The sequence below is a fragment of the Lepisma saccharinum genome, chromosome 4, assembly GCF_977018435.1.
Source record: "Lepisma saccharinum chromosome 4, izLepSacc3.1, whole genome shotgun sequence".
In the NCBI taxonomy this organism is placed as follows: Eukaryota; Metazoa; Arthropoda; class Insecta; order Zygentoma; family Lepismatidae; genus Lepisma; species Lepisma saccharinum.
Window position 1 is genome coordinate 94,792,281 of NC_139232.1, and position 14,264 is coordinate 94,806,544.

The 14,264-nt window shown below is 42.0% G+C and overlaps 1 protein-coding gene across 1 annotated transcript in view; it reads left to right on the forward strand.

Moving 5' to 3' along the window:
* Nucleotides 1-14,264, forward strand: part of LOC145986645 (transmembrane protein 145-like) — a 137,734-nt gene that overhangs the window by 4,412 nt on the left and 119,058 nt on the right. The window contains exon 2 of the mRNA XM_083120913.1: nt 4,965-5,039. Coding sequence (XP_082977039.1) covers nt 4,965-5,039 — 75 coding nt within the window. The remainder of the gene's footprint in view (nt 1-4,964; nt 5,040-14,264) is intronic.

Below are 14,264 nucleotides of genomic sequence, written 5' to 3' on the forward strand. Positions count from 1 at the left end.
GTGTTCCTTCATCAATTTCATCATATCATCACTCATCCTCATCTTCGCGATTAGCCGAAAGTAGAAAAATACGAAATAAAGTAAACCAAATCAATCAATCAAACTTACATGCATGACGAGAGTTAAGCCCGCATGACACGGAACTGGATTTCCAGTAGGTATGCCCTAGTTGGCGCTGGACTGGCTACCAATTTGCTAGTTATCGCCTCACACAATGCTTATCAATGCTTGTCGATAGACTTTTGTTCCCATACGGGAGGTTGCAATGGCGGCCGCGTGAGATGTAAACAATGTATCACTTCACATTTTTAAAAGCCGATAACTATTCAACCGAGAGGAATAACGTTTCGTATAAAACGTTATTAGGTACAAAACAATGGCGCTGCTTAAATACATACTTTACAACGTTTACTATACACGTATGGAAAAATATTTTAGTTGTTTCAAATGTAAACACCGTGCACTCAGCATAGATGGTGTAACTCGACGCGCCTTTCATGCTGTATACGTTATACATTGCTGGAGTAACACTCGGAAACCACTCCTTTCCACACTCACAGATTATCTTCACATGGCGAAACATTGCTCTGATTGGTTGTTCCACAGAATCCAGTCGAGGAAAGCAAGTAGTAATTAGAACATGTCCTATTTTTCCTAACCAGTCAAGCAGTCAGTCAGGCGGCCATGATTGCTACCTAGAAAGTTAGTTCAGCGCCAACTAGGGCATTCCTACTAGAAATCCAGTTCCGTGTGATAGGGGCTTTACATCTACAAGAGTTACATGCATGACGACCAGACTGACTGTTCACCTAGAAAGACTGGTTTACGTTGGTCGAGTGAACGGGAGAGTTACTGGGACGAGTTACTGGCCTGTCTGCTCGACTCGACCCTTCTATGGCGAGTAGCTATTTCTACTCGATTCCAGCAGTTTGGTGCTCTTTGGACAGAATGAACCGTTGGCGATTTTTAAAAAAAGTTCTGAAACTGTTTACACATTTTTTTTTTCCACAAGAAATGAATACAATAATGCACGAGGACATGTCTGGAAAGAAAACCAATTTCCTTGATTTTTCAATTTTCGATCGTTCTTGGTTGTGTAGAAAGTAAATTACTTATTTTTAATTTTACTTCTCCTACTCCAAATACATCAAGTCTCATCTCCTACACTTATAGCCTCATACGCCCGTAGTTTATTTTGTTTGTTCCTATAATCGTCACAAATTCCATGGATATTGGACACTCACACAACACAGACTCTATACTGTCCTCAAAAAGCGTTTACATTTACCGAGTGGTCTGTCTAGTTTACACGCGAGTAAAAAAATCGATGGGAGAGGAAACAACTCGGTCGAGTGGCTGTCCTCAGTGGAGCCACTCGACTGTCCTGACTACTGGAGCGAGTACTGGCTCCAGAACTCTCCCCAGTTGCTTGACCCTACTCGCTCCAGCTACTCTCCCCTCTACTCACCTTAAATTATACTCTGAAAAGAACAACGTCACACAAAACATTTGATACTTACAAATGTAATTGCGAAGATTAATACTTTGTTTATTTGAAGTTCAATTTAAGTCCATTTTATGCATATAGGCTAAACGGGACTGAACCTAAAGTGGAATCTGAACAACTATATGCCTCCACCGGCAATCGAACATGGGAGCCCTTGAATAGAGGTCTCGTGAACGCATGCGGTGAATGCTGAGCATGCTTCAATTGTGGGAAAAAGGAAAGCTTACTCTGCAACGACATTCATGAGCATTTCTACATTCTAATTTTTTCATATAGGAGAAGTATTTACTTTACACGAGAGCGCTGAACTAAGCTTATATTACATTTATTGGATGTGAAGTGAAAGAAAGTAATAATTCTTTTCCCACAATTGACGCATGCGTCACTTCAGATCCAAGAAATGTAATAAGCTTAGTTCAGCGCTCTCGTGTAAACGGGATAATGCGAAACGGGGCGTAATCAATTCTTGGGATGAAATATTAGTAATACATCATCGGAAATAGTTGTATCTTTTGACAGATGGAAATGGTAGAGGTCCAATCGTATTCAAACGCTTATTTAGAGGCACGTTTAAGAAAACTCCCAAAAAACTTAACAAGTGCTAATATTAAATAATCAAAACATGATTGTCTAGCAGCTGTTGTACAGTATAATCGAGAGTTATATATTTCCGCTGAACTTACACGAAGGCAAGAGTTAGATTGGGATCATATGGCTCAGGGGCGAAGCGTCCGGTCATCTGGAGCGGCGATGACCAAGCAAGATAATAAAAATATTGCATCTCAAATATTTCAGAGAAGAAGTATAAAAAATAAGTCACAATACTCGCATATTTGTGCGAAATAAGCCAAGCAACAGCTCCAAATACGCAAGAGATTTGCTAATCTTAGCGCATCGAAATGAGGTCCCCGTACTACCCCTCGTGCCGACCCCTCCCTTCAATTTTATGTTAGAAGCCTTAGCTCATCGCAGAAATGGTGCGAATTCCTCTGGTCTCTGCCAGTGCCGAGAACAGCCGAACGCTTCCGAACAGGCAGACCTGGGTCATAACAGGCCCTTTTTTTAGCCCCCATCCAGTGTTTACAGCCACGGCAGGGTTTCTCTGGATCGATCAAGATTATTCCTCGTGTCCAGTGGCGTGCTCAAGGAGGAGTTGGTGAGGGTCATAATCCCTGCTTAGGCTCAATATTCATATGACTACTAAAAAGTACATGTAACCCCCCCCTTACAAAAATCCTGGGCACGCCACTGCGAATGTCTGCTATTTCCACTTGTTAAGTGGAAAAGCACATATTGACCGATATGAAATCTGCTCTTCTTTATCAAAACAACAAGTGGAGGCGGACCATAAACTTTCTTACCTTTAAACGCAACAATTGAGGTGTCTGCATTTCAGTTTTAATCATATTTAATAATTCTCATCGTATGGGATAGAATTATATATTTTGTAGTCGTAAGGTCTGTGGTATGAGCTTTTACACTGAATTGGCAGTGACCTCGGCGTTTATCGCAGAGAAATATTGTGCCCCCTCCGTTAAAAGATCGACCATGACGTTTGGCAAATCTTGCGATGACTACGTAAAAATGTCACGCTTCGCCACTGATATGGCTTCCTTTGACATTAATTTCCTTGCCAGGAGAGCTGTAAAATATTAGCGATCTTAACTACACGAAAGATAGATTATATTTCGATTCTTCTATCGTCTTTTTTATATATTTATGTAATAATAACAATACAAATTTAATGAATTAATTATTTTAATAATTATTATGAACAGACCTGTTGATTATATTAATGTATTAATTATAAACGTCTTTATTATTATTATGTTTATTTGTGAGACACTTGGTTCAGATCGTTCCAAATATATTTCTAGACATATGTGCTTGTCTCAAGTTTGTCTCTTCTCTAGATAAATGTTTTCTTCAACTTTTAAACACATTTGTCACATATTATTCCCTACATTGCCTATTTCTCTATGAGCTATACGCGTTGATAGCATATGAATATTTTATGCATTCCTTGTATGTGCATTTTGTTTGTAACAAACGTGAATAACAGAGCTAAAAATACAGAGGCAATATGCTCTGCTTCTTGATGTTGTTATCGAACGCTACGTATCAGGTCGTTTATCACACACGCACAATTGATCTGATAGAATGTTTTATGAAATAATGGATGACGCAACCTTATCCAGCACATATTATCGTAGCCATTGGATTTAAAAATGGTTGCAGCTTCTAACGGAGGTCGGGTTGGTATGTCATTTCCGGTTTTATTTTAAAACAGGGGAAAAGTTTGTTCCGGTACAGTTCACGATTTGTCGCCTACGAGCTGTTGGTGCAAACATAAAGACTGTGCTGTTACACGAAATCTTCCAAAGGGCAATCAAATAATATCAATAAGATATTTAAACACTTAGAGCAGTGGTTCTCAAAACTTATTATTATTATTATTATTATTATTATTATTATTAAGTCAATACCTGGATCCCAAGAATATTCCTCGTAAATATATTTCCAGTTTTAAAAAAATGATACATGAATTAACATGTACACTTGAAATTAAATATTGATAAATAAATTCTGGCATAATCATAAAGGGTAATACTGTAGTTCGGTTACGTCTAGGCTTATTGACAAATATAAAAATATGGATGGCGTAACGGTAACGTCGTTGCATTGTAACCAATTGATCCTGGGTTCGATACCAGGTGGAAGCACATAGTAGTGCGGTTTCCACTTTAAACTGTAGGTTCACTCTTAATTAATCTATCTGTGCAAAACAAAACTCACAACTCAGATTTTGTTATTTGTCAACAGAAACTCTCGCCACCCGGTATGATTCCTACCACAGACCGGTACCGAGCTGCGGCCCGGCGGTTGAGAAACACTGCCTTATAGGGCAAATTCTTTTCTTTCCGTCAAATGTATCGGTTGCCTTCCCCTACCCTCCGCTGTGAATGTAGCAATTAGTGTGTTGGGGGGAGTGTAAGGGCGGGATGTTTTAAGTGGTAGAGTATACTCTGTCCCAACTATCTCTGGAGCAAGACCGCGCATAGCGGCAGAGAAGGGGAGAAATCGAGTGGACAGAGCGAAGCAGTACACGCTGCTGCGAAAGCTGGTAACTGCGGTCGCTTCCCCTCTCCACGTTATCCCGTTTCCTCTCACGTTTTCATTGGTGGAGCCGTCTCGCGTCACTACTTACGCAGAGATTCGTTTTCGTTCGTTTGCTCCAGAGATAGCCGGGACAGAGTATAGACTCTTGATGGTATCGGGTTGAGTGTTACTTCATCACTCATCCTTCTCGTCGCGATTAGTGATAAGAAGAAGAAAATCGATATAAAATAAGAAAAATATTAAGAAATACGCAGATGCTGAGGTTCTGTCTACAATTTAAATGTGTAATTTTAGACCTATACTTACTTATTGACTGTGTTGTATTCATTTGTTTCAGAGGTGGGCTTTCGTGGCACGATTTTGCTTCCTGTCAGAGGAAGGCCAGTTCGAATATGACATCGAATATGATCCCGTAAGTACATTTTTACATATTCTTGCATTCAATAATATATTGATGAAGTCGTGTACTACTACTAATTCCTAAGGAATTCCAAGTTGAAAACTGAATTAATTGGTTTGCCTGCATACTCTCCCTCCCTCGCTCCCTCACCCCTCCTCTCTCTCTCTCTCTCTCTCTCTCTCTCTCTCTCTCTCTATCTATCTATATATATATTGATGACTCTCTTCTTACAGAGTCTGCCTTGAATCGTTCCACAAGATATATATATATATATATATATATATATATATATATATATATATATATATATATATTTCTTTTGCTGACCTCTTTGGCGGAGTGGCTGTCGATCTCCGTCGCAGCCTTGAGCGATCACAGCGCGCTATGATTCCAGGGGTCCTGGGTTCGAATCGCGGTTCGGACATGGATGTTTGTGATTGTCCTGAATGGAAAAATCGAGAGACTAATTGATAAGGGTTTGTGTGTAGCCTTTATCAATAAAAAATATCATAATTTATCCTCATCTTCGCAAAAATGGCAATTTAGTATTATAAGGACTACCTCATTTCTCTACGTTCAATTGAGGGCCTCCCCGATGGCGCAGTGGTAGCGCCGTCGCCTTGTAATCAAGGGATCCCGGATTCGATATCCGGTGGAGGCGCAAGTGGTTCGGATCCCACTTTAAACTGTAGGTCCAGTCCCGACTAGCCTTACTGTGCATAAAGTGGACTTAAAACACCAAATCAATCAATCAATCTACGTTCAATTATATTCCCCTAGGTTAGGTTAGGTTAGAAGGTTGAACGGATGTGGGTGTTAGTAGAAAACAGACGGTCTGAAATGAGGTAGTCCGTATAATGCTAAAGTACCGAGATGCGAAGTAAAATAAACCAAATCTCTCTTAGTCCTTCTTTCTCTCTCTCTCTCTCTCTCTCTCTCTCTCTCTCTCTCTCTCTCTCTCTCTCTCTTCCCTCCTCTCTCTCTCTCTCTCTCTCTTCCCTCCTCTCTTCTCCTTTCTCTTTTTTCTCTCTTCCTCTCGCCCTCTCTCTCTCTCCCTCTTTCCCAATTTATCTCTCACACTCTCTTTTGCTCTGTTACCGTCTCTTTATTTCTGTTCCTTCATTCTCCGTCTCTCATTGTATCTCTTTAAAAGTATGTAGAAGAAGGATGATCTGTGTGGCGATTACGAATATAAACTGGGGAATCTATTCTTCATCAACCTTCCCTGGCTGCATCACTGTCGCAATGACAGTTTTAGGCATCTGTCGCCTTGTAATGAAGAAGGACCAGATTCAATTCCCAATGGAACTTTTCAGATGCAACATTAACCTGCAGGTCCAACCCCAACCCCAATCGCCTGACCTTGAAACAGACTTTTGTCAAAAACCTTGCACCAAACTTATACCAGTGGCTCAGGGCAGTATTTAGGATCTGTAGGCCCCTAGGCTGAACCTGTGGTTACCGAGGGGAATTTTTTCGAAAATACTATTTCAATTGAAAATAACATTTTAATTTTAAAAATAACATATTGTAATTTTAAGTAAACATGTTAGGCAAATGCAAGATGATAAAGAAAGTAATGTAACAAACAAACAAATTTTACTTATATTTAATTCAAATACAGTACTTTCCCAAACAATCAGACTTAAAATGAAAGTATCAGATAATCTTAGTGGCTAATTGGTTTGCGCCTACACTTCATACTAATGAAGCTACTTATAATATCTTCATAACTTAGTTGTCTTAAAATATCACTTTCAATGCTGAGCAAAGCCAAAACGTTGAGCCTGTCTTCTATCATGGAAGTAAAAGCCTGTTTTCGATCAACTTCAATTTTGAAAATGACCTTTCTCCACTGCTGTTTGTGACCATAAGTGACAGGTACATTCTTAGAGCGACCTCGATATTAGGAAAACAATCTTTGACGTTTTTTTCTAGGAGGAGTTTATACATCCACCTCTCCCGACTAATGACATTTTCATTTTCCTCATCATCTTTTTGAAACTCGTCGTAACAAGCCTTGAACTGAATCAGTTCATTTCCTAATTGGTCGTCTAAGTCATTGTTATATGTTTCTACTACGTTTTGAGCTGCTGCAATTATCTCTTCATTAGTAAGTGTATCTAACTTGTTGAGAAACCCAAAACGGGTATCAATTAGTTTGTATGTCTCAACTCAAGCCTCTGCCGCAATGAAGATTCAAATTGATCTATGACAGGAAGGAAACTCTGGGTTCGAAATTTTTCTGATGGGGTCAGCTCAACTTCTGGTGCTTGGACACAGTCAAGAGGGGCCAAACGCACGTTTATTTTGCGCTTGTGTTGTGTTCCACTTTCACTCTCATACTCAGTGCAATCAGCTGCTAACTCAGCCTCTTTCACCTCATATTCTTCAAAGCTATCCCGTTTTGTTCTTATGAAGCTTGTTAGCGATGTCAGTGCTGAGGCGGCTGCGTTCACGTCCAATCTAGTGTTCTGCAGAGTTTCACTAGTTTTGTTTACTTGTCCCAAGATATCATCCCAAAATGCTGTGTAGAGCCCCGTTTCCATCGTTGACATTTTGTTATGCAAACTTAGAGCAGTAACACGTGATTTTCATGAATCTTCTTTGTTCTCTGAAATTTCAAAAAGTGCATTCTTTATTTCTTTATAACCTCGCAAGAGGGCTTTTGTAGCATCTGCTCGGCATGACCAACGTGTTCTTGTTGTCCTTTTTGGTACGAGAATGGGTTTGTCAAGTAGTGTATATTGGGCGTTTCAAAATAGTACTTAGTAGGTATGGTCTTTTTTTACCAATTGAATATCACTTTTTGACATACTTTGACAATTTTTTGTCGATGTTTTAGCGTTTAGCGATGTTTTAGTACAAATTTTCACTATACTCATTTTTTCCCCACTCGTACTTGGTAGGTATATCATGATGTTACGTGATACAACTTAACCTATCCTTTTTTTACGATTATTTAATTTTTTTACGATCCTAAGTGATATAACTTAACCTATCATTTTTTTTATTTAGGTACTGTTTGAACGTCATTATTTGAGGATCATATTTTGTAGGTATTTTTTTTTTATCAATCGAATATAAGTTTTTGACATATTTTGACAATTTTTTGTCGATGTTATAGCGTTTAGCGATGTTTTAGTACAAATTTTCACTGCACTCATTTTTTCCATTTATACTTGGTAGGTATATCACGATGTTACGTGATATAACTTAACCTATCTTTTTTTTTTACGATTTTTTTAATTTTCTTACGATCCTAAGTGATATAACTTAACCTATCATTTTTTTTATTTACGCACCGAACTAACCTACAAGGGGGACTCCGTTTGTTTTAATATTTCAGTATTATAAGGTTTTCACAAATTTTATATAACCTAAAATGTGTTGGATGTTGATTTTTAGTATGTGGCAATTTTTTATGAATTTAAAACTGCTCTGTGACCCTCTCGTTCTTCACGTCGTAGGCGAAGGACTTCTCTGCAATCAGGATGACACTGCATAGGGTATCCTCGGGCAAGGCATCGTGGAACTCGCAGACGACCTTGATGTTGGTTCGATCGTTGACCACAACCTTCTTTCTCTTAGATGTGTTGATGACGGTCATGGGTCTCCGTGCTTTGAACTCGCTGGGCGTGTAGTACATGTCCACGCTTCCCTCGGTCACGCGTTTGTAAGCCGAGAACGCTTCGTAAAGTTTGAGGTAATCGTTTTTGGTCACGTCGAGGTTGTAATTCTCGCGCGGGAACACTTCGTTGCGTCCGTTCTTCAGATAAACGTTCTTGATCTTGCAGTCGTCGAACTTGCTGGAATCTTTTTCCTGATTCTTGTCCCTCCCGGTCTGAAAAAGCACTACGACGAAATCTGGCATGTCGAACTGTATGTTGTTGAACTGCGTCGTCACGTCGAATTCCATGTGACTTCCCGACGCCATTTTCTGCACGCACTGGTAACCGTGAAAGTGAATCAACACCTGCGGACTTTTTAAGATCTCCGCTTTGTACTTGAGGGCGTAGTTTGTTTCGTATTCCACCACCGGCATTCTCAATTCCATGCTCCGGATGATGCATTTTGCTGCTTCGGGTAAAGTGTTGGCTATCGGCGTGGTGCCGTCCGGACCCAAAGTAGCGTATCGCATCAGTGCGTCGTTGTCGTTGGGCGCTCTTCGAAACGTGACCCTCAGTCCTCCCTTCCACATGATCTCCTTGTAGTCCGAGAAGAAACCAGGCAGCAGACGCATGGGAAAGAGCACCGTGTGACTTCTCGTCGATATTTTGGTTCCGGCTTCGAATCCCCCGGCCTGGTAGTACGCAGCATCCGTTTTGGATAATTTCAACGTTCCCACCGCCGTCGACGTGATGCCTGGATAATCTATTCTGTCGATGACGGTGTTGTGTTTCCTCACCTCCACCTGCGAGAACAGGTGAGGCACGAAGTTGTCCACGAGTATCAAGTTTGCTGCTGCGGGAAACGCGTCTCCGCTTTCCTTCTTCACCACGTCGAATTGAAGGTAGAGGTCCGCTCTGTGAGGATGAATGAACCCGTCGCCTACGTCCACGTCGTATTCGATCTCCCTGTTCGCTTCGTTCAGATTGGCGAACGTGCGACGGTTGGGAGGGAAAGATTGCAATTCGTAACTTTCGATTTGCTCCATTTTGCATGTATGGTTATTTATTATACGTTGATCTCCACGATGGCCGTCGTAGTGGCACCTGCGAAATCCACCACGTCTCCTTTCTCGTTCGTCACCACCAACTCTATGTCGTCTATACGGTTACGACATACTGGAAAATAGATCGGCGAAGAGGGCGTGTAGATGATCGGTTCCATGAACTCGGAACTTGGTTTGAAAGTGGCTATGATTCCCGTCTGCTTGTGACTTCCCAGTAAACCGTCCGAGGATTTCGTGATCATACCTTCGGCCACGTTGCAGTGTACGTTCAGAGTCTCTATGGCCAAGAATTTAGGAATGTTGGTTGCTACGTGCTTGATGCCAGCTTCGAGTTTGGTGTCGTTCTCGAAACCTAAAAGTTCTCCCATGGTGCCCAGGTCCACGGTCTCCGTCGCGGATAGGATTTCCACTCTGTGCGTGACCGAATTTTGAGAAAGGTATGTGCCTTTGGGTAACTGAGCTTGCAAAGTGGAAAGATTGTATTGTCCTGGCGTGACGACGATGTGTTCGCTTCCGACGCTAATTTTGTTGTTGTGCTGCGTGACGTTAGGTATGAGGTACATGCTGTAGAATGCACGCAGAGCCACGGATTTAGGATAGACGATGTCGTCGTGCAGCGTGAGTTTCAAGATTGAAGATTCGCTCGTGAGATGGAACACGCCCATCCTAGTGATGCTGTTTGAGGTTCCACAATGCTTTCTGGAAATCCTCGATCGTAGGGTTATTTATTTTAGAGAGAAACGCGAGCACGGAGAGGCAGAGATGACCGCAGTTCACGTCTCCGAAATCTTGAATGCGTTCGTCGTTGTAGTATATGGAGGTTTTGTTCGTTTTCAGATAATAGACTAAATTTGTAGGTGGAACACCTCCGAAAGAATCGAAAACGAATGCTTTATCATCATTGTTTTTGTGGTAACATATCCAATGCGTGCCTGGATTTTCTTGACCGTCCAAGTTGACTACTCCGCATTCTTTTTTTTTCACGGTTGAAGGTAACGAGTCGGACATGAAAACTCCTCTGAAGTGTTTGATTCGTAACGGTCCGATCAGAGATTCAATGTCTCGGTTGGTGAGTGCTTCTGTTTCTTTTTTTTAAATTTTTTCATCACGCCCTTCCCCTTCTTCTCCATGGCCAGGTTGTGACGTTTCTGTTCTTCCAATTCCGCCTTGTTCTTCTTCGAGTCGATGACGGTTTTCGCGATGGCGGCACTTCCGCCGGCCAAACTTCCAACGGCCCCCAATGCTGCCAGGATGGCCGGGATGCTGAATATGAAACCTCCGATTTTTTGCTGTTTTCGTGAACGCTGCAATCTTTTCAATTGAGGTGTGCTGAGCAGCAATTTCATTCCATGTCCTTTCGACAAGCAAGAACGTTTCTTCTCGCGTTGTTTCTTGGTGAGTAACCCATCGAGGGCACCTAGATTTTTAAGATTGGAGTATGGTATCTGGTACACGACACCCTTGGGCTTCATGTTGATGCTCTATGTGTTATTTTCACGGTATGTTATTTATATATATATTCTGAGATTTTTTTTGTGTAGTTTTTTTTACGGTATGTTATTTATATATTTTCAAGGCCTCGCAGTCGTTACACAAATTCTATTACGTGCTTCGTTTTCTTGCCAAGAAGTTCCTTTGTCCCCTTGTACACGATTCGAGTTTTGTTCTCGATTAAAATAGATAGCTTCTCGTCGGATAACATGTTAGCGTATCGATCTGGTAAAAATAGACTGTATTGTGCGTTGAGCAACAGGCGTACCTTGGGACCATACTGGGTAGAAACGATTGAACCGGAAGTTATCGTGTAAGGTTTGTCGACTTCCAATTCCTGAATTTTTACATACTCGACTGACAAATTTAGCATTTGTTTTAATGCTTGGAGATCGCTCATTTTTTCAGTTGTCAGAGGGTTAGAGAGAAATTTAATTGCTTTTTTTTCACGATGTGTGTTATTTATATATACCGAAGATTATTTTTTTACGATGTGTGTTATTTATATATCAAGTTTTTTTTTTTTACGGTATGTTATTTATATACCCCACCCCAATTTTTGTTTCGTGTTCATGGCGATGGTGGTACCCAGTGCGGCGACCCGTTCACCCAGCGATGCGTCTCTGCTCACGAACCTTTCGAAAGCTGCGCGCTCTAATTTTTTGTCTGCTTCGTGACGTGCGTCCAGATCCGTCTGCGTGGTGTTGTAGGCGATGTCGTGATCTTTGCATGCGGCGTCCAACAGATTCACACCCTTGTCTCCTCTCTCCAATCTTTTCTCGAGTTTGGTACCCGGTCCGCAGTACTGGTAGCCAGGTAAATGCATCTCGAAAGGTAACTTGTTGATGATGTCGTTCACGAGTCCTTTTCCTTCGGCCACGTTCCAAAATTTCGGAGGCAGCGTGTTGATGATTTTGATCAGGTAACCTATGCCCTTGTCGTCGTTCACGATGAAGTTGGAAAGTTTCGTGCTGATCATGTCCACGATGCCAACCTTCTCGTTGTAGAAATTACGGTTACCTGCATTCTCTTCGCCGGCTATCACCAACAATCGATCCACGAGTTTCCTAACGTCGTCCACCCAAACAAATTCTTTGGGTAACGTGTTGTAGCGTTTGACGCCGCTGCCTGTTTTGACCTGGTTCCAAATCGGTTTGATGAGATTCCTGTACTTCTCGCCGCTGCTCGATTTCACCCTATTCTGCGAGGCGTCGTTGTTCTGGTACAAGGCATCCGTCATGATCAGAATTTCCTTGTAACTTTGGTAATCTTCGTCGGTGTAATCTTTCGGCTGCTTTTTGGCGACGAGTTCCCACAGTCCCACCGTACCCGGATACCTGTTCCAACTATCCTTGTCGCCTAAATTGACTTTAATGTCGTTGCCTTCGAAGGTCACCTTCGATTTCCCAATCTTCCACACCACACCGCCGCCTTCGCTGGTTTCCATGCTGGGATACAATCCGAACACTTCATCCTTGTCGAATTTCCCCGTGCTCAGGTAGTCTCGTGCCAAAGGACCCAACTCGATTTTATCCGAAGACGACGACGTGCTACCAATAGCTCGACGTCGTGCCGGTGCATCCTTCAGTTCGAACGGCGTCGAAGGAATGCTCGAAATGGGTGTGGGTACAGCGTAACTTTTAGCTGCGAGCGGTACGAGTTCATTAATCAAATTTTTATTTTGTTCCGTGACACTTTTAATTTCTTTACCTAGACTGCTGATGGCATCGATCACGGGTTGATCCTGACGTTTCTTCTCTTCGTAGAATCCGCGATTCTCGGATTTCCAACCTTTGAAGCGTTTCGCGAGGTAATCGCGAAGCTTGAGATTTTCGTCTTCGATTTTTCGTTTCGTCATGACGTTATTTATATACGTCGTTTCTCACAACGTTGCAACGTTTAGAAAGTCGTTGATTTTGTTTCTGTATTTTCCGTCGTTGGGTTTCCTCGTCATGTCGATCGTCGCGAATCCGAAATCGTCACCGTTCCAGCAAGTAGAGCAGCCTTCCGAAAATTGATTGTAGTTCATGTCTCCGCCTACGTAGTCATCGTACGCGTGCTTGAGGTTGGTGTGATCTTGACGAAACAAACATATGAAATTGGCGTTGTCGCGCACTAACTGTTTTGGAATTTTGGAAAACGTTTGAGCTAGGTAAAAACAATCCATTCCTTTGTGACGACCTTGCGTGAAAAAGTTGCGAATTTCATTTTGATTTTCCAGGATGGCGTCGTCGAACACAACGACTGAATTTTCACGACAATCGTCGAGTGGTTTTATTTCCGAGGCGAACGTTGCAATGTCCAGACCATCGTACAGTTTCATCAGTTGCTGGTATTTGGATTGCTCCAAACTTTTCGAGAACACGTACAGGTGCCTGTTCTTCCAATCTAACCAATTCGGTGCGAGGAGAAAATTGTCCACGAGCAGTGTCGTTTTCCCACACCCCGAAGGACCTACGATCAGACAGCGAATGCTGTCGGGAAGTAACTCGCCGTTCTTTTTTTTTCTCGTTTGACTTTCCGGATCCGGTAGACGCTTCACCACGTTCCACGTACTCACAAGATCACTTCGTCCGCGTCGATCCAACTTTTTTCCGGAAGTCCCAACCATTTGACAAACAGTTTGTCACCTTTCCTACGCAATACTTTCTCGATGAGGTACGTGTCGGGGTGTTTCGTTTTAGAGAGTTCCTCTTCGTAAAATCTCCCTTTCAAAATCTCGCCGCCACTATCTTTTATTATATACGTGTGTCGGTTTCCAGGTAGAACTCGAACCACCGTAAAGAGTTCCGTGCTCCAATTTTTTGTGAATCCCTTCTCGAAGGTGCGTTTGAATTTGCTGATCCTCACCCGGTCTCCAATTTTGTATTTAGCTTTTTTTGTCGTGGGTGTGTACTTTGGACAGTAAACTGTAGAAATTAAACGCTGCTCGTCGGACTTGGTAACGTCGGCTGGCTTCATGCCTATCGTTCTGTGCACCGTATCATTATAGGTGTCGACGAGTTCCGGCAGGATGTCGACCCATTTGTAATTTCCCCGAAGCGTGAATCGTTTCCACATGTGTGTTTTCA